Raw genomic sequence first — 27,303 nt, forward strand, 5'->3', positions numbered from 1 at the left:
CCCTTTAAAGCTCTTTATGGACGGGACTGTTTAGCACCACTGAACTTCTCGGATCCAACCATCAGGGTAGAAGCCTCTAAAAACATGTTAGAAGATATGGAAGCTCAGACTAGAGCTATTCGCCAAGACATTCAGGCAGCTCAGGATAGACAGAAACACTATGCAGATAAAAACTGTTCAGAAAGAACTTTCAAAGAAGGAGATAAGGTTTTTCTGCGAGTCCGACCGAAGAAAAGCAACTTATCACTAGGCAGATACAAGAAGCTAAGCCCAAGGTATTGTGTACCATTCGAGATCGTTAAAGTTGTGAGTGACCAAGCCTACAAGCTAAAGCTACCTGCAAACTTAAAGGTTCATGATGTATTCCACGTCAGCTTACTCAAACCCTATATTCCTAATCCTGATCAATTCTTGGACTCAGATCAGATAGTCATGCCAGCACAAGGAGATCTCAAGCTCCAACCTGACTATGTACTCGAAACAAGGGAAAGGAAGTTACGCAACAGAACTATCACGGAGCATCTAGTAAAGTGGAAGGATTACCATGAAGAAGATGCAACTTGGCAGGACGAACCAACGCTCATAAAATATTACCCAAACACATTCTTGAGATGAGGACATCTCAAATTCTTCACGTTGGGGAGGTTGTAAGGTCTCTGACCCCGACCAAAAAGAGCACCATTGTACCATGGAATAAACATAATGGAAAAAGTTACTATTTTTAGCAGTTTTCTAAATTCTGTCAGTGCCATGATGTTTAGAATGTTTTAAAGCTTGGAAATGTGAATTAAAATAATTTTTGTAAAAAAAAATCCAAAAAAAGTAAGTTTTTGGTCACCCGACCCGTCTAGTTTTGACCGTCTCGCAAACTGCACTCGTACCTCGAATTTGAAAAAATGCATTTTTCGGACCCCGGAGACTGCTCAATATGGCAGGTACTCAGACAGATACGCCTTAGTTAGAGCTTAATATAGCAATTTACGGCATTAAATTCTGACTCGTATGGCCCGTTTTAGCCTAAAACCAATTTTTTCTAAAGTTGTGTGGGGAGGCACCGGGGCTCGAGGCTGTGTGGGAACAGGTTCCAAGCCACTCAGAGCCTGCTTTAGCAGCTAGGGGGCGCCCTCTCTTCTTTTGGGAGTTGTGGGAGAGTTTCCAAGCTTGAGAGTGAGTGTGAGAGTCGGTTACACTAGCTAACTGGACACTTGGTAGGCATGTAACTGGACTTGCCATGCATGAAGTGAGTGCTCATTCATATGCTTATAGCAGCTAGGTTCGATTTTCAGCATGGAGAGGCCTATTTAAGAGTGTTCTCTCTCTCTCTCTCTCTCTCTCTCTCTCTCTCTCTCTCTCTCTCTCTCACACACACACACACACACACACACATGCTCACACACCCACTCAGTACACACACACACACCTTGGGGAGGTGCTGCCGGCACACATAGTTTTTGGAGAAGAAGCAAAGGAGGGAAGTGCTGCCCGATTCTCGTCTTGAGAACTCCATTGGATCAGAAATTCAAGTGGATTTCAGCCCCTAATCACGAGAACTCGCTTCGGTGGTGCCCACGACCGCGAGGCGGGAACGAGCAACGTGAATGGGAAAGGAAAATCTCCCATGGACGAACAAGTACCGGCCATCTCACGGGCTATGGACGAGGAAATGGAGGAGGTAGGTCACATTTTAAAGTCAAGTTGTTTAATTTAACATTACATACGATAAGTTAGGAAAGAACATATCCCTAAACATGTTGGAGAAATCCGACGGAAACCTCAACATTTGAATTCAATTGTATATTAAATTCTAAGTAGGAAAGAATGGTTAATGGATATACTGTTTGAAATAGGAAAGAATGTATGCTAGGGAAAATTTAGCTCGACATGTTCATTTCTATTTTCAATGTTGAACTAGTCCTGATCCCCCTACTAATCACAGGGGGTGGCTCGCGATGATTTCGCAGTAGCTAGAGTTACTAGCTCAGGGCCTTTATCCACGACTTGCTTTCTATGCGATGGGAACCCACGTCTTGCTTTCTATGTGGTGGGAATGTCCATGTCGTGCTTTCTCTGCGGTGGACATACCTAGTTGTATGGGCAGCTAGGTGACAACGGGAGAAGTAAACTCTCGCTGGAGGGGGGATGTTGTACCTCCAGAACATTGGAATTTTAATGAATAAGTTTGAGTAGAATTTTTACTAGAATTACTGGCTTGGTGCCGCTTTGCAATACTGGTTGAAGGGCTGTCTTAACGAACCTTGTGATTCGGAATCTAATTAAGGAACTTTTATGTTAAACAACCATTGTGGTAGTAATTATGACACACAAGGAAGTGTGAGTGTGGGGGTGGAAAGTGGGGGCTTGGCTCAGGTTGCCAATGCCTATGAGAAGGGTGGTCCCGATTGGTCGGGAACTCTCCGTCCCCATGGTGTTTAAATCGACACTAGTATTACTCATTGCCCCTAGAGGAGCGAAGTCTCAAGTGTACGTGCCTCTAAAACATGGGGAAAAAGGCACTCGTGATTTTTCTCCTCTTGGAAGGTGGGTCTTAGGATCGCTAGATAAGTTAAGTGCGCTTCCCCTGCGAGGTGGAGCTAGATCTCTTTACTAGTAGGCTCGAATCCCCTGTGATGAGAGATCTTTTACTAGTAGGCTCGAACTCGACTCACTTTGTGATGAGAGATCGTTACCATTGTGGTAGTAATTATGACACACAAGGAAGTGTGAGTGTGGGGGTGGAAAGTGGGGGCTTGGCTCAGGTTGCCAATGCCTATGAGAAGGGTGGTCCCGATTGGTCGGGAACTCTCCGTCCCCATGGTGTTTAAATCGACACTAGTATTACTCATTGCCCCTAGAGGAGCGAAGTCTCAAGTGTACGTGCCTCTAAAACATGGGGAAAAAGGCACTCGTGATTTTTCTCCTCTTGGAAGGTGGGTCTTAGGATCGCTAGATAAGTTAAGTGCGCTTCCCCTGCGAGGTGGAGCTAGATCTCTTTACTAGTAGGCTCGAACTCGACTCACTTTGTGATGAGAGATCGTCCGCTAAATGAACTATGAACCACTTTGTTTGCTTCCGCTATAGATCTAGTGGCCACTAAGTTTACCACCAGATCCGCCGTTTGAGACGGCAAGGTGGGGACCTCACACCTAAACATGTTGCCCTCAAGGTTTGCATGAATCCTATTGGATAGGCTTAAAAGGGGTCCAATGAGCATTTAGATTAATTAAATAATTATCTACGTAATTATCAAGCCTCTCTCCCTCAAAGGGGAAAGAAGGACACTTGTCCAAAACCTACCCTTGCAGCTTGTTATGCCTCTTGCATGTGATTGGCTAGGCCTGGAGGGGTCCAATGAGCTTCAAGCATGATCTACAAGGGGGGTTCTACCAAAGCAAGCAAGGGGTGTGCTTGGGGGGTATACTCCCTCACACTCTCTCTCATTCTTCACTTGGTGAAGTGCAAAAACTCCCTCTCCTTGTCCAAGCTAGTAGAGAAGTTGAGAGCCTACACCAACACTCTTGGCTATGAACTTCAAATCCAACCAAGAGCCATGCTTCAATGCTTAAGCTTGCCATCTTCTCCTTCTTCATTACTATGCTATTATGTATGCTAGCAAGAAGAGTGATGATAAGTGAGGAACTATTTCTTTCTCCTATGAATGTTTCTTCGTCCTCTTCCCTATCCTCATTCCCCGCTAGCACTCTCCACCTTTGAAGGTGTTTGAGGCCTTGGGATTGAGGCTTGGGATAGTTAATGCTTTTTGCAAATTATATGTTATGCTCGTGATGCATGAAGCTTTTCCATCTTTATTGCATTACCTAGGTCACAAGGAACACAAAGATTGTATTGTACCAAGTCTCTCTTGATGGGAGAATCTATAAAAAAAATGCCTATTGGAGGGGGGACAAGCTCCACATAAATCCGGTCCTCAACTATTGTCAAGTTCTCTAAAATATCTCTCTTGCAAAAGTATTGTTCATGCCAAGTTAATTAAGTACTATGATTATGTTGCTACCGTCAATTAAGTTCACCCTCTATGCTCGCAAAGTAGTCTCACAAAAATGTTCTCTCTAATTCTCTTAATTCCACCACTCTCAAAGCTCATAGGCCATTTTCATTACAGCTTGCTTTAGAGAGAGGAGAGAATGAGAGAGAGAGAGAAGGGGGGGGGGGGGGGGGGGGGGGGGGGGGAAGGGAGTGGGGGGGGGAGGGAGAGAGTAACAGACAGCTTGAATGAAGGAGAACCTTAAAGATTTAACCTTTAAAAAACTCTCTTCACTGCCTAGTGCACTTTTTACCTTGGAATCAAGAGGTAGCTTCCGACATGATACCTATGTATGGGGCATAGGTAATAACTCCACATATTTATGCATACACCCTTTGATGAGTGCGCTAGCAGTGCGGATGTATGTGTGCATGTAGGGAAGGGGAGAGGAAAGCAAATTGTTGTGTGGGTGGAGCAGACCTCAAATGAGGAGCTCCTTATTAGTTTGTAAGACATGTCACCTTTACCCCAACAACCTCCCACTTAAAGGTGAATGTGCCATTAAGTGGGTACTACTAGCTAAACTACTAGTATGTACACGAAAACAGGTGAGAGACTCTCTCAACATACACCCATTGACTCGCTCAATTAATCTACATGCAATCGTATCAGCTCTAGTGATAGGTGAGCGTGCATATCCATGCTAGAGCTTGCATGCAAATCTTGTAGACATCTCTGTATAGTCTACATAGCTCCACAAATGCATCATGCTAGTGTCAATCAATGTACGATTGACAATCTCTGCTGCAAATGCTCCCTCTGTAGGTCGGGGCTCAACACTAGTAGGTCATACATGAGACACCCAATGTTGACAAAATCTGTGTAAACCTAGCTATATTAGCCTCCTCTAATGGGATTAGGGAGGATAAGGGAGAGAAGCATTCATGGTAATGGCATGCTAATTAACAATTAAACACACAATGATTGCACAATAGGATTAATTCAATTCATTGAAATGAGTACAAATGAGCTCTTTATATAGGACTTGAGAGATCATCTCACCTATCATCATTGATGACATCATTAGGAGCTTAAAATCAGCTCAAGAACTCGTGGCCTCTCTTCTAGGGGATTTTGTAGGCTCATAACTTCTCCAAAATGCTTACTATGTCTAGAAAGACACCTCATGGGGGTATACTATCACTTGGGCTAATTTTGGACATGCTACACATGCCTTAGGCCACCTAGGATACATAGTAGACAAGAGGGAATTCTCATGGATACAAATCATCATACCTCCAAGGGAAGGTTCACAAAGAGGTCCAGATCATAGGCTGAAGTCCAGTCCATTCACTCATTCATTCATATGCCACACAGGCACTCATTCATTCATATGCCACATAGGCTCTATGCCACACAGGCACTCATTCATTCATATTCCACACAGGCTCTTTGCGACAAAGGCTCTATAGAACTTCCCCTTAAATGGGAGATATATCATTCTACACAATTGTGTCTTCATAAGGTTTTAGATCCTCATCCCATTCTTATTTTGTGCTACACCATCTTCATTTTCATGTCCTCCCATTGAATAGGTGCCCTTGTCATCATCTTCATAATCATTGTCATGGTTGTACTTCATGTCATCTTCATTCTTATTTTCTTCATCTCCATGTTGATGACCTTCTTGGTCTGCAATCTTCATGTTCTCCTTCATTTGACTGATGATCTCTCCTATGTATTTGAAGCTCTTCCTGCATTTCTCTGTCTTCTCCATAGATAGCTTGATCTTAGCTTGGTTTATGGGCTCCATATATGTGCTTGGGACTCTTAAGAATGTCACAAGATGGGGGGGGCCTTGGAGATTCCCCACTTGGTGTAAAATACTCACTAAAAAAGGTCTTGAAGGTTTGAGGTTGCAAGTTTCAGGACTTGCAGATCATGGGAAAGCCCTCTCTATAGGGCCAGAGAAAGATTGCAGATATGGAGCCTTGCAAGCCGTGGGAAAAGGCTCTTGAAGCCTTGATTTGGGACTGCACCGAAAATGGAAGGCCCATGTGAATGCATGTTGTAATCCACCCCGATGCCAAGACTTTGCCAAGAGCCTTGATTTGGTACTGCATCGAAATGAAAGGCCCGTGTGAATGCGTGCTATAATCCACCCCGATGCCAAGACTTTGTTGCATGTGAAGTTCCATTGCAGACCCGACTACAAGTAATCAAGCCGATTGAATGACTTTTGAGGTCACCCAAGCTACCCAAAAATAGCCTTTGCACAAACCGACCCCATGACCTTACGACATCAAGGTTAGGGTGTTTGCATTAGACCACCACGCCAAGAGTGCTTGATTGTCGATAAGACAATTTTTACAAAATTTATTCTTGCTACAACAGTCAACCAAGGACTTATGGGCTCAAAATGAGCTCCAAAGCAAGCGTGGTTGGCTCAAAGAGAAGCCATAGCCCGAGAACTGTAGCATGTACTCATAGGGGTGATGGGAATGCAAGGAATAGATCCACACACACACACACACACACACACACACACACACACACACACAATGCAATAGTGTGGAAAAGTAATGCAAGGTTTTTCAAGTGTTGGACTAATGTAAGATCGAACACGATGGCTTAACTCTAATGCACCCAATTTAGCGTTATTAGCAATAGAAAGACATTACTAATGAGAGATCCTAAACCATGATCAAACTTGAAAGCGAAGAGTATGCAAACTAGTTAATGCAAAAGCGAAAATCAGCAAAGCAATGTCCAAGAAATCAACTCTATCTCTCGCTTGATCACCATGGGTAGTGGAGCATGCTCATATCCCAAGTGCTGATTAGGGAGAGAATTTATCAATGATCTAATTATATTCTAATGCAAATCAATCAATGCTACTAATGATGATCAAGTAGAGAAACTTATAGGCCTAGGTATGAATTATCGGCTTTGATACCACTTAATGGGATTAGGAGGTAATGGCATGCTAATTAACACTTGAACACACAATGATTGCACAATAGTAATAGAGTAGAGTTTAGGCACAAAAGGATTGATTCATTAGTACAAATGAGCTCTTTATATAGGAGTTGAGAGAGAATCTCACCTGGCATCATTGATGATATTATTAGGAGCTTAAGATCATCTCAAGAACCAGTGGCCCCTTTTAGGGGGATTTTCTAGGCTCATAAATTCTTCAAAATGCTTTTACTATGTCTAGAAAGACACTTCATGGGGTATACTATGACTTGGGCTACTTTTGGCCATGCTACACATGCCTTAGGCCACCTAGGATGCCTAGTAGACAAGAGGGAATTCTCATGGATACAAATCATCATACCTCGAAGGGAAGGTCCACAAAGAGGGCCGGGATCATAGTCCAAAGTTCATTCCCAGCATCCTCAATGTTATCTTCATACACTATATTGTAAGGACTAATCATCATGTATGGATGTGCCATCACCAACATTGGGATGGCTACATCTCTCTCATCCATAGGTGCAGCTATGTCCTTGCATCAACTCATCAGCCTCTAGCATGAGCATATTAAAAAACTCCATGTCCACCATCTTTGCATGTGTCTCTAGGGAGCTGACCTCTATCTACATAGACTCTAACAATACCTGTCGTGTCCCACCGGAGCAATCTCGCTCCACTTATGTCTCTATAGAGTCTACTGATAACGTCCTGCACAACTACATGCTTTGTCTCGTGAACATATTGGATCTCACTAGCAAAGGAGACACGTCTCATCTCTCGCTCATCACATGCCAGCAAAACAAAGCTGAGACTATGCCATACCTCAGATACATGCATAGGATATACCAAACCATTGTGGGGTCCCCTAGCAATCACTAGTGATCTACAATGCATCTGGAAAGACCACTCTCTATGTAGTATATGACACCCACAATCTACTAATTGTCTCCCTGAAATCAAACTCTGTCTTAGCTGAGGAACATAATGCACATATCTTAGCATATAGGATGCACCATTGGAAAACTCTCTTGCGCCTACTATGTCAAACGTTGAACCATTAGGCTAAGTGTGCATAACCAAAGCTCCCACTAGAGAAAGTGCTAAATAAACCACTCACAATGTGGCGTGACATGGAAAATTGCATCCTCATCTAGCAACCAACGGGGAGAAGTGTCACCTCTCAAAGACATGTAAGCAAGAGGAATGCTAAAGGTAAATGTGGTATGTATATGAAGTCACCGCCCTAGCATGTGTCAAAACCTCATCTGCATCACGCATACATCTCTACTGGTGCCTTATATGTTTGAAATAGCGGCACCTTGTCTCCCCGGTGTGACCACAATGGAACATCGCAAGTATCGGCATGAACAAGACCTCCGTCTCACATGAGTCATCATTGTGGACTCAAAACTATCACACATATCAACTACCATGAATGAATGTCAAAGTGCGAGACTCAACCACTACACATTAATAAACATTATCAATGCATCAATTTGATGCTTGCATATGCGTAAAACAACTCTACAATAAGTATACAATGTAAAGTCTACAATCTACAAACATAAACAATGTCACTAAACCAAGTAAGCTCAAAATGGGACAAACAACTCAACCGAGCATAAAGCGCATAACCATACTTATGCACAGTGAGAAAACAGTGCTCAAAATGCATCCCATAAGAAAATTGCTTGCAAGGATCTTACCACGTTGCAAAAACTTGTAGAACTTGTAAAGCTTGTGACCACCCTCTAGCCTGTAGCCACACGAGCATATGCAATCTCACTTCTATGAGAGTGGATACAAGGAACACCAATCTGTGTCCAAAACTGACAAAATCTGTCAAAGTGAGAGTAAAGACTTGATCATTGTCAAAGTGCGAGTCACACTGGACCACTAAACCATTAGAGAGTGAATTGCAGATACACACAAATAATGGCGAGAATCTGGGAAAAATCTGGTAGAGTTTCCCCTGAATCTTGAGAGAAATCTCAGCGAGACCGCATAAACCATGAATAGACACTCAATGTCTCGGATCAATCCACATAAACATAAACTACCAAATCCTGACAATGTAGCTCACTCTTGAATGAGTGGCTTTATGGATGACTATGTTGAATCAAGGCGGGAGTAAGAGAGTGGCATTCATGGCACGCATGTGTGTGTGTGTATACTTAAATAAAGAGAGATTCAATGAGAACTCAAAATGATAACTAGAATATGCTTGAACTTGAACCTTACAGTGAGTGTGTACAATGCCTCTTATATAGACATACAATAGATGATCTCATGGGTGACTTCATCAGATAATACATCATCCACTATGTCAGCAGTCCTAGGTGGAAAGTGGCCACATGCTACGGCATGGGATGCACATGCCCAGTGCCATGTAGGCATCCTAGTAGACTAGAGAAGATTCACACGAAGAAGCATAAGCATAGGCCAAAGCTCATAAATCCCAACAACCCTCCCCTTGGGGTTTGGGCTACGACGAATGGCACAATACAACTCGTAACACTCCAATCCACGAGCACAATAATCTGACATCCCCAATCTAGGAGACACACTCCAATCCAATAGGTAAAGAATATCTCCAATCCAGGAGACCACTACAAGTCTCTAATCCAAGAGCCTGCTACATGCCTCTAATCCAAGAGACAAAATGAAAAACACCTCCCCTTAAACCAATGTCTACAATTTCGAGACCAAACTGAGCCAGCCGCTCAAAGCTATCTCCAACACATATTAACTACAAGAGGTGAAGGCAAAATGCTTTGTACTATCATAGTCCTCAAGAAATTTATGCTGCTTTGACCTTTGCTCTTCCTTTATCTGCTTTTGTTGCATTGTGCCGCTTTCCTCCCCTTGATGAGGATCATCTTTTTATTTTTACTAAATGCAAATACAATGCAAAAAACTAAAAACATGCTTAAGTTGCCTCCCCTTGAATTGGGAATCCCCAATTCCCAATACCTCGTAGTGCTTTGGAGCGGTCTTTGCTCTTGGAAAAGGTTCCAAGGCCAGTGTCTAAGCTCCTCGCAATCACCCCATGTCCTCGGTGATATATGTAAAAGCATACATTGCAAATGATGCACAATGATTTATGTTTGGCGTGAGTGCTCGAAAGTAACTATATGTGCAAGTTACCCAAGATGTGGTCGGGTATGAATAACCACAAAGTGAAGGCTCCTTTTACATAAAGTGTGAACAACCCCAAAAAAAGAAAAAAGGAAAGGGATACAATTTTATTTTATTTTATTTTTGTGGAGAATTATTCGAACCCGATATGCTTGCCTTAACTTTGAAGCTTATTGCTGGCATGCACTAGGAGCGCCAAAATTTATGGGTCTCTCAGAGTAAAATTTGCAGGATGGGCTACTGAAGCCGATAATCTACCCTTCTTAGTCCCTCACCACAAATGGGTGTGTGAGCTACTAAATCTCAGTTGTTGTTGAGCTCGTTGTATTGAGCTGGCTAAGATTGCTTCGTGCTAAAAACACTAGCTGATGGTCGCCTCAGCCAGCTCGTAAATCTGTCGCTTGCGATGTGCAACTGCACCGCTGTGTGCTTTAGGTGGTGGTCAACCATTGCCTTACCAATTTCTAATGCAAGCAAAAAGATAGTTTGTATGGGTTGTATGCAGTGCTACATGTGTTGACGTCAATCCCCAAGCTGTGTGATATGCCTCGGACTCCCGAGTCCCAACGCTGGCTACTTGATGCACTGTCAACCTTGGTATTTGCTCGTAATACCGCTACCTCTAGATACCAATTCTGTTGCAACAAATGCCCCCAATTTAAATAAAATATAGTGCTTGCTTTGCAATGTTATTGATTGCTTTAGGACCTGCTTATTAAGGTGGCAAAGCGGGAGTTTCAACATGGTTGATGGTGCCATCAACCCCTTACACACTAAGAGCTATACCAAATACCATAAGCCAAAATCCTTGCAACAGGTGGTGGGATGTCACTTGCACATCTAACCCCACGTGCATGTGGACAAGCTATCCCAAGTCTAGGGTTCAGGTTAGTCTAGGAAGTTTCTGGCACCCTTGTGAGCCTGTGCATAGGCCGTGCATGTCTAGGTACTTAGAATAGTTGCATACCCATGATTGCACACAACAAGATCATTAGCATGACATTTAGTACCCGTCATGAGCATTTTCCAGAGCATAGATTTCTCAAAGTACACATTTTTCACTTATTTATTAATAAGTGACTTTTGTTGGAAAAGTAGGTAGGGCAAATTGCTAAGGAATTATAAAAGAACCGAGTGGGACTCAGTGGAAGCAAAAGAAGCAGAGACACAAGCACTCAGACAGCACCTCAGTAGAAGCCCTAGCATTTTCTCAAGAAGAAGAAGACCCATATCAGCTTGGCATTTCGAGATTTCAGTAGATCAGCCTGGCATTTTTAGAATTTAGTAGACAGCCTAGCATTAGCAGATTCAACCCAAACAACTTGGTGTTTTGCTTTTTAGTCCTTAACCTCGTCTCATATCCGACTCGATCCAGTATAGCAGATCCTTGCCGCAGTGAGACCTTGTTACATATCTGCCAGTAGACATTTTTCAGCCCAAAATAGCCCTAGCGTTTTTACAATTCAGCCAGATCAACCAACGTTTTGCATTTTCAGCCATACTTTGACTTGGTGGTTGCAGATCCAAGCCGCAGTCCTGCCACGGTAGCAGACCCCTAGTAGAGCATCCAGCGTTTTCAGCATTGACGTCGTCGTCATCGACGCCATCGTCATCGTCGACTTCGTCATTGTAGTCCCTATCTTGACGACGACACCTTCGTCATCGTCATCGCAGATCCCTCGTTGCCATCATCGCAAATTCTGAACTTCACGACAATACCTTTGTTGTCATCATCGTAGTTAGGCAGCACAAGTCGTCGACATTAACATCATCAAGTTCACAACATCTAGACCATTGTACCAGATTTGTGCAATCTATAGCATAGACCTCTCTCGCCATAGAGAGGGGGGCCCTTGGAGGGGGGTTTGAGAACCGTCTGGTGTCATATTATTCTCTCTCTCTCTCTCTCTCTCTCTCTCTCTCTCAGCAGTTTCATTCACAATAGCATTCACTTTGTTTGTGATCATTGCACTTGCACTCTCCCTCTAAGAAGAATGGAAGTCTCTTCTTTCCATAAAAGGAACCCTTGAGCACAGTTCGGAGCACTCATCCTGAGCACTAACAACATTCACTTCTGCTGCACCTTACATGGGACTAGATGGCATGCACTACCTCCTTGATGCCTTGGATGCCTACACAACGATGGATTGGGCTTAATAGAGCATAATAAGTATAGGATTTAATACAAATCAAAATCTCTTAGATGATGCTCAACAAGTGAGATTATTTGGAAATGAGAATGAGTAAGAGAGAGATTTATAAACACAATCCTAAATGCAAAATTGAATGCAACTAATATGCATGCTCAATTAATGAGCTTGTTATAGTGGATGGATACTAAGTAGAATCATTAACTAGAGAGAAAAGTGATTAGGCCAAAAGGACTAGACTCAAAAGCACCCTAAGCAAAGCTCTGATACCACTTGTTGGATCAAGACGGGCGCAAGAGAGTGGCATTCATTGTGTGTGTGTGTGTGTGTGTGTGTACTTAAAGAGAGAGAGAGAGAGAGAGAGAGAGAGAGAGAGAGAGAGAGAGAGAGAGAGAGAGACTCAATGAAAATTCAAAATAATAACTACAATATGCTTGAACTTGAACCTTGCAATGAGTGTGTACAATGCCTCTTATATAGACATACAACAGATGCCCTCATGGGTGATTTCATCAAATAATATATCATCCATTGTTAGCAGTCCTAGGTGGAAAGTGGCCACATGCTACCACAGGGGATACACATGCCCAATGCCATGTAGGCATCCTAGTAGACTAGAGAAGATTCACACAAAGAAGCATAAGCGTGGGCTAAAGCCCATTCATCCCAACAGTCTGCACCCATCCAAAATCCCTATAAACGTGTGAATTTTCCACTTGCAAGATGTACCTAACTCCTTCTGTATCCGCATATGCATACATAATATAAAATTGTACAAACCCTTGCTAAAAATACTAACTTCAACACTGTTGCTGCACGATCTGTGCTAAAAAACACATGAAACCTATAAGCAAAATAGCATCGAATCTAGCACACTACCTTGTCAATCGAAAACCAGTCACTTATGGTTGTAAACGCCATCCAAGAGCCAAATTTACTAATGAGAAATTTGCTCTAGAATGGTCTGTTGGAGCCGCTATGTGTCGATGTGTGTCATCAAACTAGGAAATGTCATCGTCGAGGAGATTAAGTCAAAGATGAGCCACTTTGGATGCGGTCTAGAGGAGAGTTGATGCCCCTCTCTCTCAATCTGTCTCATGGTAAGTCGAGGCCAAGATGTCGGGATCCCAACGGGGAGAGTCCGTGAGAGTAAGACTGTTGTGGAATGAGCATGGGAGGGTAGCTGATGTCAAGGCTATGCCGGAGGAGAGCCAAGTCACTCTCTTTCACTCTCACTATGTCGAAGCCGAGAAGAATGCTTGATGCTGACTTCCACCGTTAAGCACACCGATGCCATAGCCACTGAAGCTTGAAGTCGATGGTCGGCAAGGGAAACAGATGCCGTAAAAGCCAAAATGATGCGAGAAGATGAAAACCTAGAAGTCGATGGCATAGAGGGTGTGCTCGACAATGTTGAAATAGAGCCGAGAGCCAATGCCGCTCTCTTTCTCTACCTATATGCCAAGGTCGCCCAAGCCGCAATCTGAGGCTCGACAAGGGAGGAGTATCTTATGACATGAAGCCATAATCTTCTTTGTTGCAATCCAAAGCCCAAAATGTGATGAAGCTTCTTTCTCTGTGGGCTGTCGAATCATCCCTTCGACTTCTCTCTCTCCCATTGTGTGCATGTATGTGTGTAGGGGTATGTGCAAACATATCCCTACATACACCCTTCCTTCCGCTCTGCTCTTCTCTTTGTCTACCGAGTGTGTGTGTACACACCATACCACAACACAACGTCTATTACTTGGTTGAAAAACTTCAGATGCTCAATTTCCTCGTGCTAGCCTTAAGACTTACCCTCTTTGTGCTGCTCGATTGCTCCAACAATTCTTTGGTATTATAATAATATTTGTGAGTGTCCGGACATGTGCGTGGATGTCCATGAATGAACCCTATCGGCGGGCCTTCATTCGGACAAGGACATGTCTATTGTGAATCTCTCATGCACATTGCATTTAAGGGTGCATCCACACGATGTCATTTAACTCTAGCCCCCTCACATAAGCAAAACATTGCCTCAATTTTCCAACTGTACGAAAATCGACAGAGTTGAAAATCCCATTTTCTATCCCCGCCTTCTGAAGGGCAGATGGATTCATGCATGTGAGCGTAGGTTGCTATCAAACACATCTAACCAAGGTTGTTGATATGTAGTGGGGGTTCTACCCTAACCCGCGGGAATCTGCTCTAAAATGTAAGTGGAAGTTTGGTAATTGGCAAGGTTGGGTGACCCACGCCCACAACTGCGGACAGGCCCGGTCCACCATCCACTTCCAGGAACAGGCGGTGACTCCAAATGAGAGACAGCTAGTGTTGCTATAGCACAGGCTACAGCCCAAGACAATGTGGGCAAATGGCCAATAGGAAGATGGCACGTTGCCACGGACTCAATAAAGAGGCAATCCAGAAACTGCAGACTCGGTGAGAGTGGACAGTGGAGTCTGGAGCGATGACGACTAGAGGCATATATAATAATGATATGCGTATATAAGTTCAACGGAGCTTTATTATAAAAGGAAGCAGTTGGTAGAGAAGGTCTAAAGTGTACGAAAAAGATGGTAGAGTGGGTGAGAGTAACTAAATGAGGAAGAGAGAGAGAGGGCAGGTCACTATAGCCTACACTGTGTGAAGTTGTTGCGCTCGAAAATGAGAGAGGGGGGCTCATCAGAGGAGGGAGAGAGAGAGAGAGAGGGACCGCTGCTCCGAGGGGGATGGGGAAGGAAATGGGGTGCCGCGTGGCTTAATTAACGCGGAGAGATGGAAACCGTGGGATGGAAGGGCCTATTTAAAGGAACAGAGGGAGAGGATAGAGGAAAGCGAAGTAAGTCACAGAAGAGAGTGAGATTGGCAGTTCTGTGAGCCAGTGGTAGTGCCAGATAGTGCGTGTGTGTCCACGAGGGCAAAGTAAGACTAGAGATGGAAGGCAGTAGAAGCAGCAGCTCCAGGGTGGTGGCGGCTCTAGTGGTTGTGATGGTGGTGGCGGGCAGTCTTGCCGAGAGGGGGGAGGCTGCAATCTCGTGCGGGACAGTGCGAGGCAAGCTGCTTCCGTGTGCAGGCTACCTTACAGGAACCTCGTCGGCGCCTTCACGGTCGTCGACGTGCTGCAGCGGGGTGTCGTCACTGTACTCCCTCACCAAAGGGGCGAGGGCGGACCGTGTGACCGCCTGTGGCTGCATCAAGCAGCTGTCCACATCTTTGGGCTCTGCGCTCAAGAGCTCCAGTGTGTCCGCCCTTCCTGGCCTATGCGGCGTCAATCTCGGCTATGGGATCAGCACCTCCACCAACTGTGCCACGTAAGCCCCTCTCTCTCTCTCTCTCTCTCTCTCTCTCTCCACCCGGCAATTTTCTGATCAATGTTGTGATTTGTTCACCTCTGCAGGGTTCCTTGAATGAATAACCCTTGCGACTTATAACGACGCCGTCCTACAACGCCCACCTTTATATTAATACGCCTACTTATGATGATCCCCTCCCTCCTCCATGATGAGTACATTACTGACACCCTACCAACCAAGCTGCAGCAACTAGCTTTGCTCCCCTCTGCGGTTGTAGTTTTGCACTGTACTTGCTTTTTGATGAATAAGATCCGCCCACTACTTACAAGTTAGCTCACGCTAAGACAGTCTTCTCTTCTCTTCCTCTCTGCTTTTTTTCGGTTTTCTACAAATAGTGAGTTCGGGTGTTGATGTTCTGTTGAATTTTAAGCGCTAAATCCTTTCAAGCTATAGAATTGACAGTTTTGATAGACAGTTTGATTGCTTTTACCAAAGAGTTGTCGTGTTTATTACCGTCTTTAGAATGCTGTGATAGTGTTGTTAATTTTGCTGTGTACTTCGCGAAAGAATTATAAGAAAAGAAGTGTTAGTTTACATAGTGATTATGGTTCATTTGTTCTCCTCTAAATGCTCTAGATGTTTTTATTTGTTTGAAAAAAGTGAACATGTAAATGTCCTTGGAAGGCGGGAATTCTACTCAAACCTCCCCATTTTTGTTAACAGAGGAATTGTGTCAATTGTCATGGCAACATTCAATGTTTAGTGAGCTCATTTCATTGTGCCATTAGAAATGAGTGAAGAATCCAATCTTTTTACTTATCCCTCTGGTGTAGTATGTTAATTGATTTCATGTGCCATTAAAAATGATTAAAGAATCCAAATTTTTTTATGTATCTCTCTGGTTTAATATGTTGATTGATTTCATCGTGCCATTAAAAATGAGTAACGAGTCCAAAATTTTTACGTATCCCTCTGGTTTAATATGTTGATTGTAATGAACACTAGATGATGGTCGGTTAAAGCTTTGGTTGAGTTTGCCATCGTGTTTTAAGTTTGTTCCTTTTGGTATATCTTGCAATATCATCGAGGATTGTGGATTCCCTTTCAAGTGAGGATGTCGAAGGCCACATCCTTAGAGATGAATGTTTTTATGTAAAGTATTTGGAGAGAGATTTTACTTTAAACTAGCCTAGAACTTTGTCGCAACATTGGTTAAAGAGTTTTGTTTTGAAGAGGAACCTCCCATCTTCATTTCTGATCTATAATGTCTCGAGAGGAGTAGCATCATTTACCCACAAACTAATCAAGAACCATTGCCAACAACACAACACATCATTAAAATGGCGGGACATTGTAGGGTTTTGATACTATATGATTTCTTGCATTTATGGAAATGGATTTTGATTCTCTGTGACAAACATAACATACCCTCAAGTTTTAGACTACTTGGATGGTTGTGCCTTGTGAAGTGTTGCGAAATATGGAAATGAACTTTTGCCACTTTATGGGATTCAGGATACATGCTCAAGTTTTCGGTTGGTAATGAACTTTGCCACTTTATGGCATTCAGGATACATTCTCAAGTTCTCGGTTGGTTGTCTTCAGAAGTGCTATAATCGCCTTTGTCTCCAGCAACTATGGTAATGGCATATTGATGCTCAAGTCGTTCTCTTGGTTGCATTTAAGGATTTAACTTTAGCTTTCATAGCGATGGTGGTTGTCTCAACTAGGTAGGAATGTACTTTATTCTCAATCTCAATGTAAGCCTTGGCCTGGCTTTCTCAATACTCTTGAGAATCTTCTCATGTCTTGCATTCTGGCATGGATGCTAAACATCAATGTATAAGTAGTTGCACAGCTGACTTTATCGGGCACTCATATCAAAGTAGTGTTCTAATGTCACATCCTTCTATGTGTTACAAGAGCCAAGGTCCCTAGCAGAGCAGGGTATTTTAGCCAATTGTGTTGTTTCCTTTGTATGGTTGTGTTGGCTCCATGTTCACACTTTGTGCATTAGATAGAAAGGAGTCTTACAATACATTGAGTGACATTTTTCGAGCCAACCAAACTTTGTGTATTACACGACATGGGTCCATGTTGTTCTATATGTAGTAATTGGTAACTTCTCTACTAAGGTTTATTAACAAGAATCTACGAAGATGCATAGAGGGTCTTTGAGGAAGGAAAAGGGCACTCAGATGACACGTGCAAGGGGGAAAAAAAGGAGACTTCCTTCATAAGCAGACCATGAGAGAGGAAGGAATATGACGTGTATGAGCTGGGATCTGAAAGGCAGTGTGGGAGGGTGACACAGGATGTGGCAGATGTTGCACATACTCTCTCTCTCTCTCTCTCTCAAAATGTAAATTTTTAGCATGATAAAATTTTATTGATGTGGTGGTGGAAACAATAGTGATTTCATAGAAAACGGGGGTGTCTACGTGCACAAGAATGGGGTGACAAGGAGACCCTCAAGAATGAGGGAATCTAGGCCTCTAATTAGTGACTTAAATTTAAATTTAGAACCTTATTTCTTTGAGGCTGTTTCTTTTAGGTAGAATCTCATGAGACGCTCCTTTTGGCCTTGAGTTGAAAAATGGGGGAAATGGCACCTGGAGGAGATGAAGAGAGAGAAATATATCTTATGGGACATTGTCATGCCAATAGAGAAAGGGAGATTTTTTAATGTATGCTTGCTTGACCTGTTCAATTAATTAGGTACTGGTTTTGGATTTAATACCAAGAGGTTAATTTGTAAACATCCAAGTGGCGGGGCCAATATGTGTCTTTTTTGAGGGAATATGTCTAATGGGGGTATTGTGTGTCAGTGCCAATTGGTAGGGAAGAACACGGTTGTGAGCCCCGATGGGCAGGTGAGAGTGTGTAGTGCTAGAGGTGTGTCATGGGGGGGAGAGAGTGAGCGTAGAGGATGGGGAGTTGAGGGGACAATGGCTAGCGAGCAAGGAACATGACATATATGTTAGGTTGTGCATGATAGGAATTGCACTTTGGAAATTAAGAACATGTGAATACACACAAGAAGGACATGGCATATGGTGAAGGAGGTTAGCATTTGTGCAGTAAGATGAAATTGTGGAATTGCAGGCAAGTTGTGCATGTTGTAGCTTGTGGTTGGACAAACAAGGACTAGCTATGAATATTGTAGCTTGTGGCTCGGGTGCGAGACGGGCAATGGGTGCATGGAAACGGGGCCTTGTTTGACTTTTCCTAGTTTTGGGAAGGAGAGAGTAAGGTATGTTCCATGTAGGGAGAGAATAGAGCCTTGTGCCAAATGGTCTTATTGAGGGGAATCACAAGAGATGCTAAGTTGAGGATTGAAAAAGAAAAGATAAAAGTTAATTTAAAAAGGAAAAGAAAACGGTCAAGTTTGGATTAAAGTTAGGTTTTGGAAATGTAGATCTCACAAACATTTTTTTTGAAGGAAAATTGGTGAATTGGCATGTGGGGGGAGAGAGAGAGAGAGAGAGAGAGAGAGAGAGAGAGAGAGAGATATCGGCAACTTTTACAGGATTTTTTGGCTGTAGGCGAGGGTGGAGGTGGATGCCCGAGCTCTTTGGTTTGTCCAAGGGCAGAGCATTTTGCAGATGATTGCTATAAGGGCACGAGCGGAGAGGGGGGCATTTTGTCATTGTGTTGAGCACAGGACAAGCAAAGTGGGGCGGACGATGGAAGGGCAGGGCAAGGCAACCTATGTCTTTCTTTTTCTTCTCCCCATGTGTCTTTCTCTCTGTCTACGTGAGGATCAAGATATTCTCTCTTCCTTTGTCCGCTGTCAATGGAGAGTATAATTAGTTATATTTGCACTCATGCATAGTCTGCATGGCAGAAGGTAGGTAGGCGGTGACACAAGGTAGTATGGGAGCGTGTGTTTCATTGTGTATGTTGCTGTTGTGACCATGCACAAAAGGCAAATGGAGAATCCGCACGAGCTGGGCTCCCATGCCTTTTGAGGGGAAGGGCATATGGTGCAGCTCGGCCTACACAAAAAGGAACGGGAAAGATGGTGCTATGCTGTGGACATGAAGGAAGGCACTTGCACCTTGTTGCAGACCAATCCTTGTAGGCTGTTTGCACACGTCAGTCATTGTGTGTAGGGATGATAGGGATGCATGGGAATGGTGCTAGGGCCTGGTGTATTTGTTGGAATCTAAGGAGGGCAAATAGACTTAAGGTATCTTTGGAGATGTTGAGTAATTGGAGAGTAGAGCCATTTTAAATTAAGTGTGGTAAATGTTTTTCTGTGTTTCATTATGGGGAATCATGCAAGATCCTCCACTTTGGGTTAAAAAAACACCAATGGCTGCCAGGTTGTGTGATGGGGCAAGTGGTGCCTCAACACTAAAGGGCACGGGCCATTTAATGAAGCCCAGGCGGTGGGATCCACGGCAGCAAAGTTCGGACGCGAAGATCTAGACGCACGCAGCCGTAGGATGCCGGGGTAAACTAGGACATGGAAAAGTAAACTTGGACAAGCAGCAGAACCTGTCCAAGTTTATTTATCATTATATAGTTTGCCCATATGTCAACTTCTCCGTCGCGTAGCGGTTAGTGCATTGGGCTCTCATGGAGGTGGCGAGGGTTCAAGTCTCCGTGCCCGCAATGGTCGCCCATTTTTTTCCACCCTCAATCTTCCTCGAGATCCCCCCTTTCAACCTCAGCAGTCGATCCCATCTCTTTCTACCCGTGCCCTTTAGTGCTGTGGCAAGTGGTGGGAGGACTGTAAAGCCAAAGGAAGGGACAAGTGGCAGTGGAGACGAGTCGGGGCGAAGACAAGTTGACCATGGCCACAAGTGACCACGAGTTTCTCTATTTCTCTTAGACGATTCATAGCGAGCATGAAAGGGGTTGGTAGGGAGTCGAGCAGGAACCGGCATCGTCTGCTTGTTGGCAACAAGCCACATCGAGCAAAGGGAGGATGCACAACCTTCGAGTTACACAGAGGGAAGGTGTCTCACAAGCCACGGGTGCTCTCTCTCTCTCTCTCTCTCTCTCTCTCTCTCTCTCTCGCTCACGCGCGTCGATGGTGACATGGGGTTTTGTCTCCTTGAAGGCAAGATTGCCCTCTTCTCGCTACAAGCATTGTGTGTGTGTGTGTGTGTGTGTGTGTGTCTCCACCCATAGCTCTGTCTATCAGGGGGATGAGCTCTCTCTCTCTCTCTCTCTCTCTCTCTCTCTCTCTCTCACAGGTTGGTCAGAGATGGGTAGGAGACTTGTGTCTTTGTTGCTCCTCAGAGATGACAGGCAAGGCACATATTCAGATATGCATCCATTAAGTAAAGCACCTCTCATGTACACGACATATAAGGCACATTCCTCGCTATGTTGCTGCTTTGGATATGCATGCATTAAGTGAGGCAACTCTGTTTGTGTTTGAAGTGCATGGTTGATGGCCCTAACCTTTGTCGGACCTACATGGTTGTTGGCTCTTATGTATGGTTGTTCAAGGGACGCAGGTTCATCACCTCCACCTTACATGTTAATGTTAAAAGCCGTTATGCTTTTACGTATCAAAGGAAGCTATATTTGTGACAAATTAATGAATAAATCCAAATCCAAAATATAGACCTAATGGAAAGAAATGAATAGGTGGGTAGATGAGAGGAGAGAGCATTTTTATATAAAATGAAATATAGACCTAATGGAAAGAAATAAATAGGTGGGTTAGTTTAGTAGATGAGAGGAGAGAGTATTTTTATATAAAAAAAAAACTCTCCCAAAGGATCTGCGCCGACACAGATCCTTTTAGGGAGTTCTTTAGAAAAAAAAAACTCTCTCTCTCTCTCTCTCTCTCTCTCTCATCTTGAATAGGATTTTGGTTCTTAATTTTCAATGTGTTTTAAAACGGAACCTCCCAAAAAATTTAAAAAACAAAAGCTTATCCTACACACTTTTGCATTTGGTACAAAAGGGGAGAGACAGAGAGAGTTAAAAAAAGAAAAATCCTTCCTCAAAGTACATATCCTCATTGAAAAGTAAAAACCAATTTTTTGAAAAAGAATCTCTCTCTCTCTCTCTCTCTCTCTCTCTCTAGGGTTTTTGGAGCTACTCCGTTCACGGCTTTGCTGCCCCAAAGGATCTGCATCGGTGCAGATCCTTTGAGGGAGGTTTTTTTTCTTTTAACTCTCTCTCTCTCTCTCTCTCTCTCTCTCTCTCTCTGGTTTCTAGAGCTGCTCCACTCACGGCTCTACTGTCTGTGAGTCCTTGTCATCGAGGGTGCAAAAGAAGGGTTTTGCGAGACAGGGCAGAGCTTGGGTGGGGTCAGCTAGAGGTCAAGGGCATTGGATGCTTGGAGGGAAAAGGGCTCTAGGGTGAGCCATCGGGTAGCTTTGGCCCTTCTTTCTTTGGCTTTCCTTTGCCAAGCCCTTTTTTTTTTTTGAAATGGTGGAGGCCACCCCCTCTAAGCCTAGCTAGGTGCAGTCCACCCAATCAACATTGACAACCCTTGCTCCCTAGGCTCCCCTTTTTTTCACAAGTTTCTTATGTATGAGGAGATTGGTTGTGCTTTTATATGATAGACATTTGACATGGGTTTCCTCTTTGTCCAAGATTGTGGATGTTCACCGAATTTGATTAGTAGATAGGTGTCATAGTCTGGTTAGTAGTTTCATGTGCTTGTATTGCAATGTGTATGATACTATCTGGTTGGTAAATTTAGGGAGGGAATAGATTTTGGAGAGAGAGAGAGAGAGAGAGAGAGAGAGAGAGAGAGAGAGAGAGAGAGAATGGCTCCCTTTTCCCACTGGCACAAGGATACCATAGTCACATTCTTTAGCTCTCTATAGGTGGCTTCATCATCACATTGATTTATATGGATATAGAAGTGTCACTAGGATCACATGTTGTTGTTGGTCAGATGCATACGTAGATACGCTGATAAAGAAAGACACAATCAAGATCTACTAGTTTTGTGAGGGGGCTAGAGCAGAGAGCATTGCAATTTTTTGGTTCTAGTTTGAGAATCAAAGATATTTTGGTTCTAGTTTGAGAATCAAAGATATTATGGGTTCTTTTCTTCAAACTCTAGTTTGTTTTCTTTCTCTTTATTTCTTCCTCCCTCCTTAAGCACAAACAAAGGCACCTTCCTCTTACTTATCAACACCATCAACAAAAGGCCTCAAAATTGCATCTACCAAAAAGAACTTTAAGCTCTACACATGTCAACTTCTCAATTTTGGGTGAATCCTTGAAGATCTCTCTCTCTCTCTCTCTCTCTCTCTCTCTCACACACACACACACACACACACACACACACACACACACACACACACACAAGCATGAAGTAGTCGACGCAACACAAACTTCTTCCCTACAATCAACTATCAATTTTTCTTTTAGGATCTTGGTAGATTCCTCATAAAAGCTAAATAAAACTCAACGAGGATACTAATACTGGTCAACAAATACGTGACTGTCTCAATTTGCAGCATCTTAAAATATTCACGATAGTCGATTACTAAGGTTTTCCCATGAGCAAAGAGTTGAAAAATACTAAGGCTTGATATAGCAAAGAGTTGAAACATACTCAAATATAGTGCAAAAGTAAGAGGAGGGGGGGGGGGGGGGGGGGGGGGTGCTCCAAGGTTGAGTGTTAATGCATAGGAAGGCCTGCAAATAGCATGTTAGCAATGTTAGACTAATGTTTGGAAAAAATTATCTTCACAAAATTACAAAATTACTTTGGGAAATAGAAAAGCTATGAGGTTTCTTTTACTTTGCTAGAAAAAAAAAGCAAGAAGAACATGCTCAAGAGTTATCCATTGTCAAGCTTGCTAGTATATACCTCTTGCTTAGCACATCCATTCTTAAATTTAATTGCCATCTTTAGGAGCTCTAGGGCCAATTTATTTAGTCTCTCGAGTGAAGAAATAAGTGACTTATAGGAACTTTTGGCTATGTGTGTTTTTATAAAGTTCTTCTCATTAACTCGCTCAATTTTATCATCGTTAAAAAAAAATCGCTCGAATTTTAGGATTCCTCGATAGAAAGTAAGATCCTTCTCGATAGCCGTTGGTGCTCTCATCATGTGAATCCTCCATTCTGATGCTTTTCGATCCACACCATTAGCCATTTAGGTTGCCACTCTAGTGGATGAGCTTCTAGCATTTCTTGCTCGATGGCGGCTTTTCGTTGAATGCATTGATATTTTACAAGAGGGTAAACCAATTCTCGTTGATGGTTGTTGGTTTGAGGAGAGTTGCAAATTGACAGAATGGAGAAGTTGGATTTCCGATTCCATCACTCTTCCTCTGTTCTTGCAATTCTTGCTCTCACCTTTGCTATTGCTTCTTTCATCAAGCGATGAGTTCTCTTAGCTATTGGCTTTGTATTTTCCTCTACTCTTGTTCTTTGAGCAATACTTGACTCAAGGATTTCTTGTATAGTGTGTTGCTTTCCTTTGTCTTGACCCTTGCTTGATGTCGAATGGGGGGCTTTAGATGAGGATCTCTTTGTTGCTGGGACTGGTGTGGTCCTTGTTGGGTATCTTTGTCTTTCTATGCATCACCTTGTTTGCCCTAATCATCACCTCCATGATCACCTGTGTTGGTGAAATCCTATTGCTTACAATCAAGCTTGGCCTATATGGCAGCTACTAGGGCTTTCAAGTCTTCATTTTCTTTCTTAAGAGCGGCATTTTCTGCTTGGAGACCCTCCTCGTGAGCTAATGCTGCTATTGTGGCATCTTGTCGTATTCTCTCCAGCACTCTGACAACGCTCTCTAGCTAATATTCAAGAAGTGGTATCAAAAGGTGTTGTGCTTGTCCTTGCTAGTCTTGTCAATCGAGGGTTGGCTTTGATTTTGTCAACGATGCGGTGTTGGGTCAATAACTCCTCATCATCACTTACTAGTTGAATTTCAGCTATGGCAAGCTGATTCTTGAGTGTGTTGTCTTGGTTGAGAACATCAATGAAAATTATTTGTAGGTATTCAATTATTGTTTTGTTTATAGAAATAGCTCGGTTGGCATCAACTATCTCTTCACAAGCTTCAACTAGTTTTTGTTGTTGAGGAAGTAGTTGGATTTTTGACTCTTGTGCTTCTTGGTTGGCAATTTGAGCTTCTATGACCAAATCTTCTTGTTCATTTCTGAGCATATGTAGCTCAGCATAAGCCTTTGTAAGCTCATCTTGTAGTCTTAAGACGATGTTTTGATCTTGTGCATGCTCTTGCAGAGCCACATTATACATGTAAGTAGCTACCCTTTGTAGTGCTTGGTAGTAAGTGTCGATCATGCTCCCTTGTTGCGCAGAAGTCCTAGGTATTGAAACTGGCCGCCTTATCTCCTCTGGAACTAGAAGAGGCTTTGGACAACTATCTTGATCTCTTGTCCCTCTTGGGTGGCTTGGGCTTGTGATGGGTTTGGTGAGACTCTTGAGCTTGCGTTGTTTTAAAACCAAAGTCCCCATGAGATTGGTTGTCACATTCAAAGTGCGAACTTTATGTTGAGCTATCAAACTTTGGTGTCTCTTTTGCCTTCTTCGCATCTTCTGCTTCTTCTTCTGCTAGCTTGGCTCTCTCCATTTGAGCCCACATCTCTTCTAGTTGCTTGACCGTGACAGGAGGGGCTGATTGGTTTTTGGTGCAGATCTTGCGTGACACCCATTTCTCAGCAAAATCCCCTTTTACCACTCTTTGTTAGTTGAACTCTTGAGCTAATCTCTCTTCTCGGGTTTGCTTTTGGGTTTTCTCTTCGTTTTTGGGTTTAGGCACAGGCATTGGTTTCTTACCTTTTTCTATCTTTGGCTCTTGTTCATATGGTGGTCGAACTCATGAAAAGTATATGGAGACTTCTCCAGCATGGGATCTCCTCTCATGACTTGCTTTTACTCTAAGATTAGAGGGCACCTCTATAGACCTAGGCACCAAAGGCTATAAATTAGTTAGTCTAGGCTTACGAAAGAGGTCACAACTTAGAAATAAACTAGAAGGCAAAGGGGTTTTGTCCACTACACGCATTGTCATGTAGAAATGGGCCTGCACTTATGTCACACCCATGAATATAGGCATTGAACAATAAAGATGAGATTATAAGTCAGCGGTCCTGATCTCAGTGCACCTCTAGACCAAGATGTGCGGGGATCGAGCATGGCTAGAGAATGTGAGGTAGTTTACACTATGCCAATGTAGAATCTCTAAGGGGACATTTATGCCACTCAACGGCACCTACATGGGAACCATGTACATAGGAACTCTCATTAGATTAGAGTGCACCCTGTGGCCCTAGGTCCATAGGGTGCCAATGTAGAATTTCTAAAGGGTTTTAGACCACGCAAGCGCACCCAAATGGGCACCATGGACATAGGAACTTTGATTCAATTAGAGGGCACGCTTTGGACGTAGGGCCCAAAGTCTATAGATTAGCTAGTTTAGGCTTACTCAAGAGGTCACAACTTAGAAATAAACCAAAAGGCAAAGGCAGTTTGCCCACTACATGCATTGTCATGTAGAATATAGACATTGACCAATAAACACGAGATTATAACGCGGTGGTCTTGACCTCCATGCACCTCTAGACCGAGGTGTGCGAGGATCATGCATGTATAGATAATGTGAGATAATTTACATTGTGCCAATGCAGAAGCTCTAAGAGGACATTTATACCACTCAACGACACCTAAATGGGAACTATGTACATAGGAACTCTCATTAGATTAGAGTGCACCTTGTGTCACTAGGGCCATAGGTACCAATGTAGAATCTCTAAAGGGCATTTGGGCCACTCAAGTACACCCAAATGGGTACCATGGACATATGAGCTTTGATTTAATTAGAGGGTACCCTATGGACCTTGGGCCATAAAGTGTTAGTGTAGAGGCTCTATAGGCTATTCAAGGGCTACTACTTTGGCACCCTATGACCCTAGGGCCACAAGGTTCCTCTAATGTCATAAGAGATTCTATGATCCAAGTGCCATAGGGTGGCTTAGGTACCCTTGTAGAATCATTTTGTTGGCACTCTTTGGACCTAGGGCCATAGGGTTTTCTCTATGGCCCTGGCTCATAAGAGAATGTCAAAGTCGGTTGATGCAACAGGCTCAACATCAAGTTCTTGGTATCTAGACTTTCACTTACCAAATGGTGGAAGTGATGAGAAAATCCACTTGTTCTTTCAAGATAAAGAACAATTGCCCTTCAAAGACTGTGGGATTGTTAAGGAGATAAAGAAAGATGTTTAGACCTTGAAATGTCTCCATGTCTTGGAGTTAAGATATTCAATGGTGACTTTTACTTGTTGGAGCCTGTGGCGTTTGCTCAGAACTTGGTGAATATTGATTATGATGGAGTGACAATGTCAAAATCAGGGTGGATAGAGCTTTAAGAGAACACTCCAAGTGAGAAATTCATAGACTTATATAATGAGGGCTTTAAGAAAGTCACTCAATACTTAGGTAAATTGAGTAGCACAAATAAGAATAAGAAGCGAAATAATGAAGACATAGGTAAAGAAAGCCAAGCTGAGACTCTCAAGGAGAGTCAGACTCCTTCACTTGCAGACAATAGTAGAAATCTGGCCCAATAAAACCTTTCAATTATACCCTTACAGACTCAAGAAGCAGGAGATGCTAGTGGACTTGCAACCCTAATAGTTAAACCCTCTCAGTGGAAGTGGTCGTGGACTCAATCTCCTTTAGCTCCGCTGGACTCTATTATACAACCCAAAGAAAAAGATCTTGATAAGAAGTTGCCAAAACTTCTTAGATAGATACGTTGGAATTGAAAACAATCTTAAATTTTTTGTATAATTTATCCAATTGAT

The 27,303-nt window shown here is 43.1% G+C and overlaps 1 protein-coding gene across 1 annotated transcript; it reads left to right on the forward strand.

Moving 5' to 3' along the window:
* Nucleotides 1-15,017: 15,017 nt before the first annotated feature.
* On the forward strand, nt 15,018-15,859 carry LOC147458834 (non-specific lipid-transfer protein 1-like). Its single transcript, XM_086510260.1, has 2 exons — nt 15,018-15,545; nt 15,632-15,859. The coding sequence occupies exons 1-2, from the start codon at nt 15,169-15,171 to the stop codon at nt 15,639-15,641; spliced, it is 387 nt and encodes a 128-aa protein (XP_086366386.1). The 5' UTR covers nt 15,018-15,168; the 3' UTR covers nt 15,642-15,859.
* Nucleotides 15,860-27,303: the final 11,444 nt, after the last annotated feature.

Source organism: Adiantum capillus-veneris, chromosome 4 (genome assembly GCF_014529385.1).
Source record: "Adiantum capillus-veneris isolate H3 chromosome 4, ASM1452938v2, whole genome shotgun sequence".
NCBI classification, from domain to species: Eukaryota; Viridiplantae; Streptophyta; class Polypodiopsida; order Polypodiales; family Pteridaceae; genus Adiantum; species Adiantum capillus-veneris.

Bases quoted from the DNA above. Each gene is read 5' to 3' on its own strand.
- LOC147458834 (XM_086510260.1), top strand. From the start codon at position 15,169: ATGGAAGGCAGTAGAAGCAGCAGCTCCAGGGTGGTGGCGGCTCTAGTG.